Source organism: Drosophila ficusphila, unplaced genomic scaffold (genome assembly GCF_018152265.1).
Source record: "Drosophila ficusphila isolate 14025-0441.05 unplaced genomic scaffold, ASM1815226v1 contig_414, whole genome shotgun sequence".
NCBI lineage: Eukaryota > Metazoa > Arthropoda > Insecta > Diptera > Drosophilidae > Drosophila > Drosophila ficusphila.
The window spans coordinates 7442379-7457538 of record NW_025064328.1 but is presented as its reverse complement, the minus strand read 5'-3'; the positions used below and the strand labels follow the sequence as shown (position 1 = coordinate 7457538).

General features: G+C 41.1%; 1 protein-coding gene across 1 annotated transcript; it reads right to left on the bottom strand.

Annotated features, from left to right (window-relative positions):
* Nucleotides 1–11580: 11580 nt before the first annotated feature.
* LOC108101584 (protein peanut) lies at nucleotides 11581–14140 on the bottom strand. Its single transcript, XM_017205996.2, has one exon. It carries the CDS (start codon nucleotides 13915–13917, stop codon nucleotides 12289–12291), a length of 1629 nt encoding a protein of 542 aa, XP_017061485.1. The 5' UTR covers nucleotides 13918–14140; the 3' UTR covers nucleotides 11581–12288.
* Between the last annotated feature and the right edge of the window lie 1020 nt (nucleotides 14141–15160).

Below are 15160 nucleotides of genomic sequence, written 5' to 3'. Positions count from 1 at the left end.
GAGAGAGATGTGTGCAAGTGCATTTCGTCCTGGCTGCGTGGGGTCCTTTCCCACAGGTGTGTGTCTGTGATTTTCTAGATTTTCAACTGACCAGTGATCCTTTGATCAGGGCCGCTCGGTGCAAATCTAATTAACGCTCCCCCAAGGATAACGATCGATCTTCGGGGCCAAGGATCTGTTTGCTTGCATTGCCATTCGATGCGCCAATGTGAGCGAAGACAAAGGACTCTCGGTGCCCACAGGACTACCTGCGAGTCCTTGAGAAACGCACTCCATAAGTGTGCGCGTATCAAATTACCATTTCATTTCAGTTTATTTTATTTCATTAGTTCGTTTTCCCTCTTGCTTTTTCATTATCCCTTTTCCCAGAGTCCTTAGCCTAATTGCTTGTACTGGAATGCAAATGAAATCCGAACTATTTCAAGGCTTTCTCTGATTTATGGGACAGCGAACATGCTCCATTCTCTGGTCGATGGATTCCACATGATAGCTGACCACCCACTCAAGATCTCGCATCGCATCCATCGCTCTAATCCCGACTGATCCGAGGGCTAAATACCTGTTAACCTGTTTTCGAGCACAAACAAGCGAAATGTTTCTCCCAGGCGAACAAAGGAGCCCTGCGAACTGCCACAACAAACGAGATTTTCTCAGCACCTCCTTCGGCCGACGATCTTATCGATGATGCGAGGGTGGGCCCACATCAAATTGGTTCCCACAGGCCGTGGCCCATATTTTGCAATTTAGATTTCTATTTATTGTCTGGCCGGGGAATATCCTTGCTTCGTGCTGGTTGCCCTTATGCGCTCCTTTTCCTCCTTCCGCTCACCGGAAGGAAGTGCACGAAATTTGTGTGAAATGTCTCAAAACGACGACCTGGGGCGGGCACAGGAAATTAGCACAAATCGGAAATACTCGGCTCTTGCAACGAAATTTAATTAGAATTGGTTTACTACTTAAGAAATAAAAGAAAAGAATTAGGATAAAAACAACTAAAAAGGAACTCATTTAAATAGAAGTAAGAAATTAAATGTATTTCATTATATTTTATATATATATTATATTTATCTTATTAAAATAAAAATTATTTTATAAGAGCTTATAAGTTTTAAAAATATATTTTTGTTTGTATTTATTTATTTTTTTATTGTTATTATTTTGTTATTCTTAAATTTTTTTTACATTTCTACATACCATATGTATACAATCTTAAAAAGTCTCCGCAAAATCCACGTATTTGATATTGTTTTAAAAAAAATTAGAATCATTCATTTTTAGTTTTTTAAGTTATTGACATGTATAAATTGTATAAATTCTTCAGTAAGAATTCTAAAAAATGTTTTTTGCCTAAATTTAAATAAAACGTCGAACTTTTACAAAGTTTACAAAGTAAAATTTTAAATTTTGTAATTTGACTGATCCCATGATTATTCATTGGCATTTTATCAAGCATATTCTAGTTTTCTTCTCAGCCTTTGCAAACAACTGAAACTCTTTCGCATCAGCTAATTTGGCTAAGAACTATTCCTTGGGAACCTCTTTGGAACAACCCCCTAACTCTTCCTTGTTCCCCATCCACTGGCCGCCCACAATTTTCATGAGTTTCCATCAAATTCACACCAAACAAAGGGAGCCGAGCAAATTCCCACCGCACAACACTCCATCGCACTGCAAGACTTTCCCAAGCCAGACACCTTCGACAAATTCCCATAGCAAACAAATTTGACTTTTGCATACCTGTGCAGCAGGGCCAGGACCTGAACCTGTTACCCCTATTGCCCATCCCCTCCGAGCATTCAATTCTCACGGCCGGCAACGGTAACACTCCAACGCACACCACACAAAAGGACATCCAACCCTGTGAAACAGGTTGCCATGGGATCGGGAATGGGAACCGAATGCGAAACAAGAACGAGAACGATAACGAGAACAGGACGATGACATGTCCTGAAGTAGGCGCTTCGTTTTCGTTTCTTTCGGTTTTTATTGATTCAGCTCGTTGATCAAAATAAACGATTAGTGTAGCACAGGAGAATCCTTGCTGATCCTTCGGAATTTTGCGCTGAGAAATTCCCTAGTTTTTTATTGTTTTGTTCTCCTTTTTGTGAGTTCGATACGGGGATGAAATAGGGGCTGGGAAAATTAGTTTAGCGGGTCCGCCCTGGGATTATTCGGGCGAGATTTACAATTACCAAAAATTTATAACTCCTCTGTTATTTAGATAAGAAATTTTGTCAGCTTATCGGAACATTTTTATGATTACTGCTGTCACTCATATAATTGTTATCAGCCAGGGCCAGAGCTCTTTTTCAAGGAATATCTTCTCCTTACTTTTAAAGCATTTTCAGACGGGCTTACATAACATTGCCGCATAACCAGCCAAAGTGTTTCCGTAGAGATTCCCAGAACCTCTATTGTCATTTTTTTAACTCTCGCTCTGCGTTTTTTACGCAAATGTGGACAAAATGCATTTAAAAACGCGAAAAGGGTCCCTATGCTTCCAGGAAACTTTTCAGCAACATAATATTACCTTTTAACCGGACAAAGCCCTTTTGTAAATCCTTGGAAGTCAGATTGCCCATTCCAACCGTCGGCAAACGTTTTTTACGCAAATCTAGCAACAGTTTTTTACGCAAAACTAAAAAAACGCATGAACAAATGGAAAGAGATCCCGAACTTCCCAGAAGTACAGCCCTTCTATCCGCCGAATGTATCGAAGTACAAGCCGCTAATTGTCGTGCTAATGGCTTGAGGATGCAGAAGGATATCCTTGCATTATCCTTGCCACCCGCCGTCTTTATTGTGACCAAAGCAAATAATCACCCATTGCTCATATTGTCCAATGTTCAAACGGTCTTTACGAGCGGCCCATAAAGTTATCCTTTCTTGCATCCTTTTGAGCCGCAGTCCTTCCTCGCAAGCAGTTCTGCCATCAACTTTGCGCATCGCATCCTTTCGAGCCCTTTACACGGAACTCCCTCGCTGGAAATTTGCCAAATCATAAAATGTAACCTTGTGTCGAGGACACTGCATCCTACATTTTGTGCTCGTCGTGGGAGTGGGAGTGGGAGTGCACTATAAAGCCATTAGCGATCCCATCAAGGCCGCTGGGCATGTTTACATTGACTTGGCCAACAGTTTAGTCGTAAGTGCTCAAAGACATTAATGAGAAAACCAAAAACTGGGACAGCTCAAGGACTGTCTGGAGGTAAAATCCGTAATTTTATCCAACGCGGTACTTTGAATAACTATTTCAGAAAACCAGAAATACATACCATTTACGAGAAATAACACAAGCTTCTTGAATGAAAGTATGTATTTTATTGTTTCGATACATATAAAATAACTACTACTATTAAAACGTCTTAAAAAAGAGATTTTTAATAGTTTTTAATAATTTGACTAAATACCTAACTTACAGATATTATACTAATTCTACTGTTATTTTACTTTAAAAATGACTTACTGCGTTTGAAGCATGATCTACCTAAGACAAACTCGAAACAAAATATGTAGGTCCCAATAAGTTATTTAAAATTATAATATTATTTAAGTCCCCTCATTCAATACGGTTGATTGGCAACAAAGCCTCTTTAAATCCCCCCATGTGCACAATCTAGTATTGCTCTCAATACGAGTTTATGCCAAAATATATTGTGTTATTTTTTGTTGCCTGCTGTTTTGGAATAAATCCAGCATTTACGACATTTAGCTCGCTTCGCAGGAACTGTAATTTCCTTGGCGAACTTCTTTTGTTGGCGCAGGCCGAGATCCCGGCCAGTTTTCTCCCCTAGATGCCCTTCGCACACGCTTATGCCACATTCCCCCCACCCGAGGACGAGTTCCTTTTGCGCCGCAGCGAGATCGGGAATGTGCTACCCGAAAAGCCAGGGAGTGTCCAACAAAATGGCTGAAGCGTGGCCAGGAATACGGAACTAAGGAACTAAAGAACTGCAGAACTTTCACACGCGTTGCACACAACCAAGACTGCTTTTTTTCGGGGTGTCTTGAGGAAAATCTTTCGCTCAAGCAAAAACAACAGCTGCAAAAGCAAAGAAAAACTTCAGGAACAGGGAAAGGTCGTTGCGCCTCAGCGACCCTTAAAAACCTCCTGCTCCTACCCGGAACCCCCTTTTTTAGGTTTTCGAACCAACCCCCTGATTGTACATTTCGCAAAAGATTTCTCGAAACAAAGCCAAGTAACCAAGGGGTGGAGACTTTGAGCTGCGCATGCGCAGCAAACTTTTGCTCGTTTTTTTAAGGAGATTTCCAGACGACGGGGTGGGGTTACGTCTATAGCATATGCATAAAAAGGTCCGCGCGGATATATATTCTGTTCGCTGTGACGTCGTCACACGACTTGGCGCACACCTGGTCACGAGTTGCCATGCGATCCAGGCGATCCAGGCGATCCCTTCCGTTTCTGACCTCAAGCAAACTGGCTTCGATTCGTTCTGGCTGAGCGACATGTTAAATTAATGGTTCATTTATGTAGAACGAAGTTCTTCCAACAGAAACCCTAATTAGTTTTTACTTTTCAGCCAAAAGCCGAAAAAAACTATATTTCCCAATCATAATCGCTTTATGGTCCACCTACAAAAATGCCTCAAAGAAAAGGAGATTGTCAAAACACAGTCACAGCCAGAGTCAGTCGAGGGCGTTACCTGATTTTTCCCGCTTTTCCAGGAAAACGCGTTATGGTTTTATAGGCACTTTTGCACATTCACAGCGAAAACTGCAAAATTGTGAACCGAGCACCCCCAAGGTGGCATGCATAATGTGTTTATGAGTGGCCAGGGATCCCGTTTCCTCCTCCTCCTCCTCCTCCTCTTCGTCCTTCTCTTCCGGGGAGTGTCCTTTGGCCATTTCGGCGACACTTGCTGTGGTCAGCGGTGCTCGGTTTTCGGTTTTCGGCCAAAACCCCGGGCTCAGAAAACCCCGAATAGATAATTTGCTGGCAACCATGAAAATGGTTAGAGAACTTTGCTCTGCTGCTGAGTTCTCTGGAATTCCGAGGCTGAGACATTTCACGCCCCGTATCCTTAGCAAGGATCTGAGTTGAGTTCTGTTCTGAGCTAAGAGTATTATTGAGAGCCTGTTTGAGTGAGTTCTTCGCCGAGCTCTTGAGTTTGAGTTACTCTAAAGGAGTTGATTCATGGCAGAAAAGACTATTATGCGTTGGGTAAAAGGTATTGAGTGCAATAATTTGTTTTTATTATTTTTATTTTGGAAGAGTACTTAATAATAATTACATTCATGATGCGAGGCAAAAACTATCGTAAAGAAACCATAATTTTATATAAACAAAGCTTTTAATTTATTAAATTATTATTAATTCAATTACTTCAACCAATTCTTCTATGGCACATTAACCAGAGACCTTTATAAAAATTCAAAATCGAAACCGTTTTTAACATATAGCAAGCCTATGTATATGTCACTTTTTTTGTCAGTTTATCGGAAATCAAATTTTGTACGGGATTATATGTGCGAAAATCAAAAATATATTTCAAGTCCAGTTGTCAGCTTCTATTCACAACTGACTGACATATTTTTTATTGGAAAATAAAATCTCCAATATTCCCAAAAACATAGTGACACATTCTGACAGATTTGAGACCCACCGGTTCGACCTTTCTCACAGCTCCCAGGGATCAGCTAAAAAAGAATCTCGGCTGGCACTTCAATTACTCCGAAGTGTCCTGCAGGATTCGGTAAAAAACGAAGAACAGCTGTTGAAAGTAGAACGGAGTGGGGGAGACTTTGGCGCGTGCCAGGAAAAGAACACCGGGCCCATGGCTCAAAGTAACGTTCATTTCAGGATCACCGATAACAATTACAAACAGGACGGCGTTGCAGCTCAATGTGCAACTACAACCCCCGAGGAGAGAGCTCATTGCAGGACTCATTGAGGGTCCTGCCAGCGAAGAGGGGGACCCTCTTTTGTGCGGGATCCTTTGCTCCCTTGCCGCGTGGCTCAATAATTTCGAAGGCTGCGCATTGTTGAGTCGGGAAATTAACGAAAGTAACGTATTTTCCTGCACCTCGGCAGATGATAACTTCCTGGCACGTGTGCTCTGCTCCAAAACTCTGAAATGTTTCCCACTCCCCTCGTTTCCGACTGTCTAATTCAGCTTAATTAAATCAATCTGATGTGGCTACACAAAACCATCATCTGCCCGATTCACAAAAAGAATAATAATAATAATGCTGCCCCAGACCCAACGTGTCACAATCGAGACCAGTACAACACAAATCTGTGGCAAGTGCTTCTTCCTCCTCACGGCTTGCATCATTCACCAGCAATTTGAACATCAATTATGGGCAGAGCCTCGCACTGAATGGACGCCGATGGGTTGTAGGGGGCTTCCTGGTTGAAGGGGATTCTCGGGAGGGGATTCCGACAATACATCCAACATGCATAGAGGATGGGCAGCACTCAGCATGCAGAGACATTCAATGGAGCAGGCTCCCAAACAAAAAAAGAAAGGGTGGCACAAGCCAAGATGCATCACAAAAGGCCGACCAGTATCAGCAGCGGCGTCGTTTAGAGGGGATTTTTGCTACAGTTCAATGTACCTTATTCCAAATTATAGATAGTTAGACACAAAGCGATCCATAAAACTATGAAGGAATTGAAAGTACATAATTTGGTACTTTTCAGGAACTAAAAAAAAAAAACGTGCCCTAGAAAGCCTTGTAATGCCATTTTAAAGTTGTAAAGGTACACAAAATGTGTCATAGGTAATAATATTTTTCTCCAAGTTAAGTGGTTGACGCATTCTAAGCTCAGATAAAAACTATTCAATAGCGTTATAGCTTCCGGGAATTGCATATTTTAACTATTTGACTTATATAAACTTTAAAGTAGTATAAATAGTTTTATTACTCTGATTCATTAACTTCTCAGTGCAATAAATTCAAAAAATACTTTTCATTTTTTGTTACACCAATTTCAAACCTAAAGTTTCAATTTATTGCAAGTATTTTATGTTATAACGGGGTTTGCTAAAGAAAATAGTGTAAAATCAAAAAAAAACAGTTTAAAATCTAATTATAAAATTAAAGATTTTAGAATATCGATTATTATTATTAATATTAAAAATACAATAAAACAATATACATTCCTCGCAGTTGTCAAAATGTATATATTTATGTGTTCTTAGTCAGAAGAAGAACAGGCACTATTTCTTTTATAATCCCCTATGGGGCGCCACTGCATTTCCACGGCAAATGCAGCAGCAGCAACAGCATCTGCAACCCATCCACCTAACCTACATTCAGGTCACTTGACGAACTGCCACGATATGAACAGACGCCCTGCAAAAGCGCCTCTCCACCCCCCGCCCCAAAGACTGAGAGTGACCCAAATTGAGTTTGCATAACCGACCAGGGCAACTGTCAATGCCCAATGAAATCTGTTCCCAGGGTCAGGATGGCAGACCACAAATCTGCTCTGTGCCAACTGTCCCCAATTACATGAAATTATACCCGAAATAGCCCTTTCGGTTTTGATTTTTTCTCTTTTGTCCTTTGTTGCGCTGCATTGTTGGGAGCGTTTAAGAGGCATAATTGTGCGGTTAGTGTTCTTGAGACCATGTGTCAAGTGCCCTGACAGATTGTGGGATAAATGGCTGTCCAAACAAGTAAAAAATTCAAAATTAACCCACAAATCTGTAGAAGGGGTCCATAATAAAATATAATATAATAATAGCTACTTCGTATTATTTGTAAAAATGAACAAGATAATTTAATTCACAAGATTATCTAAAACCGTAACTACTAAACTGAAACCCCTTGTTTTTTTGCAAAATTAAATTCGTTTCTTTATATTAATAAATCACTTATTTTATTAGTTTAATTTTAACAACCACTCAATTAAAAACCCAAAAATTTAAGTACTTCCCACACTAGAATCCAGGACAAAGGAACAATGTTCAAAAATCCACCCTCAAAACTCTGAATCCTGAATACAATATGTATGTATTTTCACACCTCCGCAAATGATTTGCCAGATAGCGGGATCACCTGTTAATAGCAGCGATTCCCAGGATGTAGGTACAATGGAAATATTCAAACTGTAAAATGCACAACAAAAGCGAAACGAAAAATTTGCGGAAGAGAAAAGAGAAATACGGAGCGGATGTTGTGCACGCTTCAAGCGCAAGCGTAACGGAAATCAAAAAAAGGGACAAAGAAGAATCGAAAAAAAAACATTGTGGGTGAGGAAGTAGTAGATGCTGAATTAAATTTTACCGCTATGGGATAGAAATAGGAAAGAAGGTAGAATAAACGGATGTCGAAGCGAATCACTTCCGATTGGGCAGCAGGATATAGGACCTCACGCAGATCTGCGCACTATGTCCAGCAGGTTTTTTAGCACGACTTTAATAGCTTATTCAATATGCATAGTAGTATTATCCTATGCTATCCCCTTTATACAGTTAAAACAAGGATGGTTCTATTATTCAGAAACGAATTAGTTCTACTAACCAAGTAAATCATGTAATATTTTAATTTTAAACATCTAAAATTTCTTATCTTAAAATTCCGATGTTGTTTATATTAAAGCTTACTATTTCTGACCTCAAGGACGACCTTTTTAAAGTAAATAGCCTCCCAAACAAATATGTGTCAACTTTAACAAGTGTTTGTTTGTCTAGTCTCGCGGGATAATTTATGAACCCAGCGTTTTTATCAACGCTACGATGTTCCTTTCCCACAAGTGTTGCGTAAAACTGATAGAACTTCTCGATCTTCGCCCGCACGATCTCAATTTATTTGCATTGTAAACAAGAAAATATAAGAGCAATCACAAAGCAATAGCAAACAAACCGGGAAACGCGCCCTTATCGGCGTGACATTGAGACGATGCGGGGACAGGAGAAAGGAGTGGGGAGTGAGAACGGGAATTGGATTGGGAAATAGGGAAAAATTAAACAAACAAACCATTGAACCAACCATACTATTAAAATCACTTCCCATTGCCATGTCAAATGTCAGAACTCGTAAAAAGACAATTTAAAAGTGGAAAACGGAAATCTCAAATAAAAATGTATTTAAACGCAGGCATTGGATGAACAGACTATTAAATACCCAGTCCAAATGTCAATTTTAAAAAAGAAAATGTAAAATTTCTTGCAGGCTGCTTAATTTGTAACAGAAACACACACTCTATTTTAAAAATATTAAAAAGTTCAAGGTTTTTAAAACAAAATTTGCAAAATATAATCATCTTTCCCTGACACAGCTGTTTAATCTGAACAACAATTTTTGGCTAGTTTAAATTATGTAGATAAGCATATACATATAATAAATATTTGGTAATTTCATCTTGTTGAAAATCAATCAATATATGTATGTTAATACTTTGGTACACACATTTTTTAAGTTCTTTTACATTTTGATGATTCGATCATATGTTTAAAATTTAAGAATACCTAGTAATTAAGAGCGCGGCGCAGGCGCAACTCTCTCTCACCTTTGGCTCTCTCAGTCACGTAAGTATGTCAGACTGATGTGGGTGTGTGAAAGAGAGTTGGGCCTTATCGTTTCCTATTTTTCTCTCTCCTTCTGCGATGTGCCGGCTCGTTAGAAACGGTCAACATTTGTTTTAAATCTTAAGCGTTTGACTGTTGATGGTTTCTGTTTTTTTGCGTTTGACGTGCAGGAATGCCGTCCGCAAGCGTAGCAAACGCAGTAACAGGGTGTTCCGTATACGCACATACACACTCTCACCAGATGGACGCCACATGAAACTCACCCACAGGCAAAAACAAGCGGACTGTTGTGCTCTCATTTCAGCCCGATAAGCTCCCCATACACAGGCACACTTGCATCGCGTTCCCTCCGTTCCTCTTGCCTTTTGTATTTGAGTCATCGTCCTAAAAACAACACAGCAGCGAAACGAACTCCACTCACTACACTCGAAAAAAACAACTAAAACGTCAACCTTAAATGATAAATTTTGAGTAATTTTGTAAAAACCAGATATTTAAAATTAATTTTTATTTTTTATGTTTAATTAAAAAAAAAAAAAAAAAAAAGTATTGTTAGGATTCAATTCGACAAAAAATATACATAATAAATTACAAAATGAAAAAAAGTAAATTATAAAACTATATGAAACTAATAATTTATTAGCGATTTGTGTTATAGGAATGTTCAATTATTTTTAAAAACATTTCAAAGAAGTAATTTCTTTTAGTGCACTGCTCTCTCATTGGAGCTTCTTCTCTGGTGTTGCGTTCATTGATCGCCAAAGCCAATTGCTTCGAGTTGAGTTAAGTGCTGCGTCAACGTTGTTGACTTACATACTCGAGCACTCACACAGACAAACATATCTTGATTGCCACCCCTTCTGCCGCCCACCTCCCCCCTCCGCTCAACACCTCCCCCCGCCCACTCTCGCTCGATGTTTCTTCGATGTCTTTCACCAATGGATTTTCATTTTACGCTTTATATGGCTCTAATTGAGTGCCTTCCAATTGGGTTATGGATTAATTTTTTGTGCATAAATTAAATATCCATGCACACATGTCTCTTTATGTATAAAGCTTGTGTCTGGGGCATTTAGAAAGCAATTTCAAGTGGAGAACCAGCCAAAATGCAATACTTTCATATACCAAACAAAGAAGTTCAAGACATTAGCTATAAGGCAAATTTTAAGAAGTAATTATTATAATCGGATTATTTGTCAGATAAATGAAGAAGGCATTTTTGTGGATATAGTGATTAATGCATTGCAACATTTACTTCGCGCAAATCATTTTATCTTATCTGATATTATCTTGATTTTCGCACAATAAAGCGCGATAATTTATCTTAATTATGAACTGATTCCCATTAAGGTTTCACAGTTTTACTTTTGTAAGCAATTTTTAGAGGAACTTTAAGAAAATTAAGTATACTTAATTATATTATATATTATTTATTATTATTTTAATTATTAAACTATTAAAAAATGTGCGGTTACTCAAATTATATTGATATTCAGCTTTTTTATCTTTAACTACTAAATGTTTAGTCTTCTTAAGTTTTGGTCTTCTAAAAATTTGTGGAATTTGAAAAGTAACCTTTAAGCTTCAAGTCTATTTATTTGACTGCCATTGTGCGTACGTAAACCGAAAGATTTTTTGTATGCAGGGAGTGGCAAGGTTTTTGATATTGTCAGAATCCCATATAGGTACATAAACAGTAATTCTATAAATTAAGAACATGGTCTTTCTCAAATGGCATCCACTGTAATTTCAAGACCCCCACTAGATTTTTCAGTGGTCCAATAAGCATCTAACAATGGCCGAAGTAAACACTTTTAATTGTTTGCGGCGAGTGATTTAACTATCCGCTTGACTCAAGCCACGTTCAAAAGCCAATGCTCCTTCGGCATGACTCATCCATATTTACCCTCAATGAGTTTATGTGTAACAAAAAAATTAGTCAGCGCTTGGAGAGTATTTCAAAACTTAGCGTCACGGCGTTAATTCCCAGACGTGTGCCATTCAGATCGCTGGAACACCCTGTTCGTCGATCACTTCATTCCGCTGCAGTTGAGTAAACAACAAAGTCAATATGGAATTCTTTTCGGTTTTTATGTAGTTAAACTAAAGAGAAGACTTTATTTTGTAAAATGCAAGAGTATATTTTGTTTCTTGATGGTTTTTGCTGCTGTTGCCGCTTTTGCTTTTGCTGGTGTGTGTTTGGGTGTTTTATGACTTTATGCATAATAGGTAAAATACAATTACAATATCAATAGCATACGTTATACATGGGTTCGTTATTCTTTATAATTAATTTTAGGATCAATTTCGCCTCGTACTCGTACATTCTGCTTATGTTTTCCTTTTTTTTTTTTTTGTTTTGTTTTGTTTAAGCTTTAAGATATTTAAGTATTTTGTAAATACCGTTTGTTACTGTTTCGATTTAATTCGTTTGCGTGTTCAATTCATTAGGCTAGGCAAATGTGTCTCGTCAAGTAATGCGTGGATATATATTGGTAAAATACTGCAACTGCTATGTGTTATATGTACTTGTATAGTATGTAGAAAACAAATGCAACGCCATCGCTGGACGATTGCTGTGCGAATAGAAGCCTTCGTGGGGCGGCTGGAGCCCAACAATAGATATATTTATGCACTTTTTGAATTACTTTACGTGGTAGGTATAAGAGTAGGATACGCTAGGGGGTTGCTTTCGTTTGTTTTGTTCTCGAGATTAGCGCTTAAGTATATCGGGAATGGGGAATGGGGGACTTGAGGGGGCAGGGAGGGGGTTTTTGAGCGGGTTGACTTAGAACAGACCCTTCTTTTTCTTCTCCTTCTTGCCATCCACGTTGTCCGTGCTGCTGTTGGCACCAAGGCTGCGCCGCTTGAGCTCTTCGAGCGTCACGTGGTTGACATCCTCCCACTCCTTCTTCTCGCGCTCGAACTCCCGCCGCTTCTCGTCCAGCTCCCGGATCTGCAGCTCCAGTGCCTTCTTGCGCTCCTCGTGGCGCCGCGCCAGCTCCAGCTCCGAGTCCCTGAGCTTCTGCATCTTCTCCTTTACCTTCATGTCGAACACCTGCTCCATCTCGGCCTCCATCTTCTTCATTTTCTGCTCGTGCTCCCGCTTCTCCTCCTCCATCTGGGTGAGTGGGTTCTTGTTCGACAGTCGTGCCTTGCCGTCAACCAGGCCCAGTTCGGACAGCTTCCGGCAACGGTAGTTCTCGTAGTGCACGTTGTTCGTCACGTCCTTGAGGTCCTGCAGGTGCGTGCGGATGACCATGTTGCGCAGCGCGATAAAGTCGCAGTGCGTCAGGTTCTCCACCTCGACGAGACCCCAGGGATAACGCCGACCCCGCACCTTCTTCCCGTCCTGCTCGATGATGGTGTTGGCACCCACCACCGCGAATGGCACTCGGCTGCGCAGATTCTGCGTGGTCTTCGCCTCCTCGGCTGCGTCCTCCAGCGTGGCGGGAAAGTCGTAGATCTTGATCTTGTGCTGCGCGATCTCGTTGAGGATCTGCTTCTTGAATAGGTGCACCTCGTCGGGCGTCATTGTGTCGGCCTTGGCGATCACCGGCACCAAGTTCACCTTGTCCGACAGGCTCTGCATGCAGGCAATGTCCAGTGGCAGCAGTCCGTGACCCGATGGCGCTATGAAGTACAGGCAGCAGTGCACCCGGCTGTCCGAGATGGTCTTGCGGTACACCCGCGATTCGGCGGTCAGGTACTCCTCGTACTTGCTGTCCACGTACTCGAGTATGGGCACCCAGCAGTTGCTGTTGTCCACGGCATCCCCGAATCCAGGTGTGTCCACCACGGTGAGCGTGAGATTAACCCCGTTCTCCTTCAGCATCACCTTGGTGGCCTCCACGGCCACCGTCTTCTTCTTGCGCAGGGAGGGGCCGGGATACTGCTCAGCGTTGTAGATATCCGACAGGAACATCGAGTTGATCAGCGTTGACTTGCCAAGCCCACTGGCGCCCACCACCATCAGGGTGAACTCGAAGCCCCGCTTGACGGCCTTGCGGTAGACCTGGTTGGGCAGGTTGGCGAATCCCACATAGCCGGCGATCTCCATGGGCTTCTGGCGCACCGGGAGCGGTGGCTTCTGTGGCTTCTGCACCTGCTGGTGCTCCTTCTCCTGGAGGTCGTGGGTCAGCTTGTTCGAATCGCCGTTGGAGGCGCCTCCACCGATGGCTGTGTCCAGTTTGCCAGCGCTCACTGGCACACTGGGCGGCTGATTGGGCGGTCGACCACCGCTCATCAAGGACTCGCCGCCGCTGCCGTTGGTGGCAGAGGACGCCGACGTCGCTGTTGATGCCGACGCCGACGCAGCCTGCTGCTTGTCGCGCAGCGCCAGTTGGGCCAGGGTGCTGGGCAGAGCGGAGATGGCGCCGCCGCTGCCATTTACCGCGTTTGAGCGAGGACTATTCATTGGAATAGCGCCAAATTCGCGTTTGATGCTCTCTCTTTCAAATTTCGTTCGTAGCCGGGGCTCACTGTATTTCTTAGCTTTTCTTGCACGGAACCGTTGGTTTTTCTTTACACCGCTTTTGTCACGCCTACGCCAGCTCTTTTCGCTCTTACTTTTTTTGCATTTTCTGTGTCAGTAGGACCGTCGGCAGCAACGCGCTAAATACTTCTGCTTCGCTCTCGCCAAGCAACAACAACGCCCCAGCACCGGCGCAGTGTGACCGTGGAAAATACCGAAGGCGAGCTGGGAAAATACTAAACGACGCTTGAACGGAGAGCGCATGAGTAATACCACGCATACACACACGTATGCAGAGGCGCAGCAATGCACATGCATACGGGCTAAAGAGGAATGTTTTTCATGGCCTTATCACTCGGAATGGAATGTTTTGTTTAAAAATAGCCGGAGAAATGCATTTGGAACTCCAGATTTCTGGCCTGAATGGCAGCTCTTGAGTGCCCACGGATCGCATTACAATCGCCTGCTGTTGCACAGGAAGAAATAATTGGTCGGAATGACTTTGCGTTGTCCGTTTTTGCAGGGGCGGAGTTGAATGGGGTCCTGTGCGCACTTTAACATAGCCTTTATTTTATTAATTTTGATTAACAATCCATAGGAAACTGTTTCCGAATTTACATCATCCGAAAACAACAAGCAGAGTATTGTTCTTTTATTTAATTATAACAATTATGAGATTCATTAATCTTTCAATCTCTAGATAGAATTTAAGTTTTTATAAAATGATTTATTAAATTAACTTTATCCTGAATTATTTAGTTGAAATATAAGTTTATAAAAATATATACATTATTTATTAATGTCAAAAAAACTTTTAGTCTTAAAAATCAAGTGACTTTGACATAAAAAGTAAGAGTAAGGAGAAAGTTACCAATATGCATAAATAAATGAGTCAGCGAACGAGTACTTATTATCAAGACTGACAACGTCGCAAAAGAAGTCCACAATCAAAACCGCTTCTTCGTTCTTGACAATTGCTATAACTGTTTGGGGTAATATTATATTATAAATTTCATTTTATTTTTAGACAGACTTGACGTAGATACATTAAGCCACGGACAACTTTGTTCGCATAATCACAATAGCTAAAAGTATTTGGACATTGTAAAGTTTGCACTTTGTCCGGCCCCTATTTAACTCTACGCCCTTGTTCACGTTGGTTGCTTTTTCTTTCAATTTTGTTGCA

Bases quoted from the DNA above. Each gene is read 5' to 3' on its own strand.
- LOC108101584 (XM_017205996.2), bottom strand. From the start codon at position 13,917: ATGAATAGTCCTCGCTCAAACGCGGTAAATGGCAGCGGCGGCGCCATC.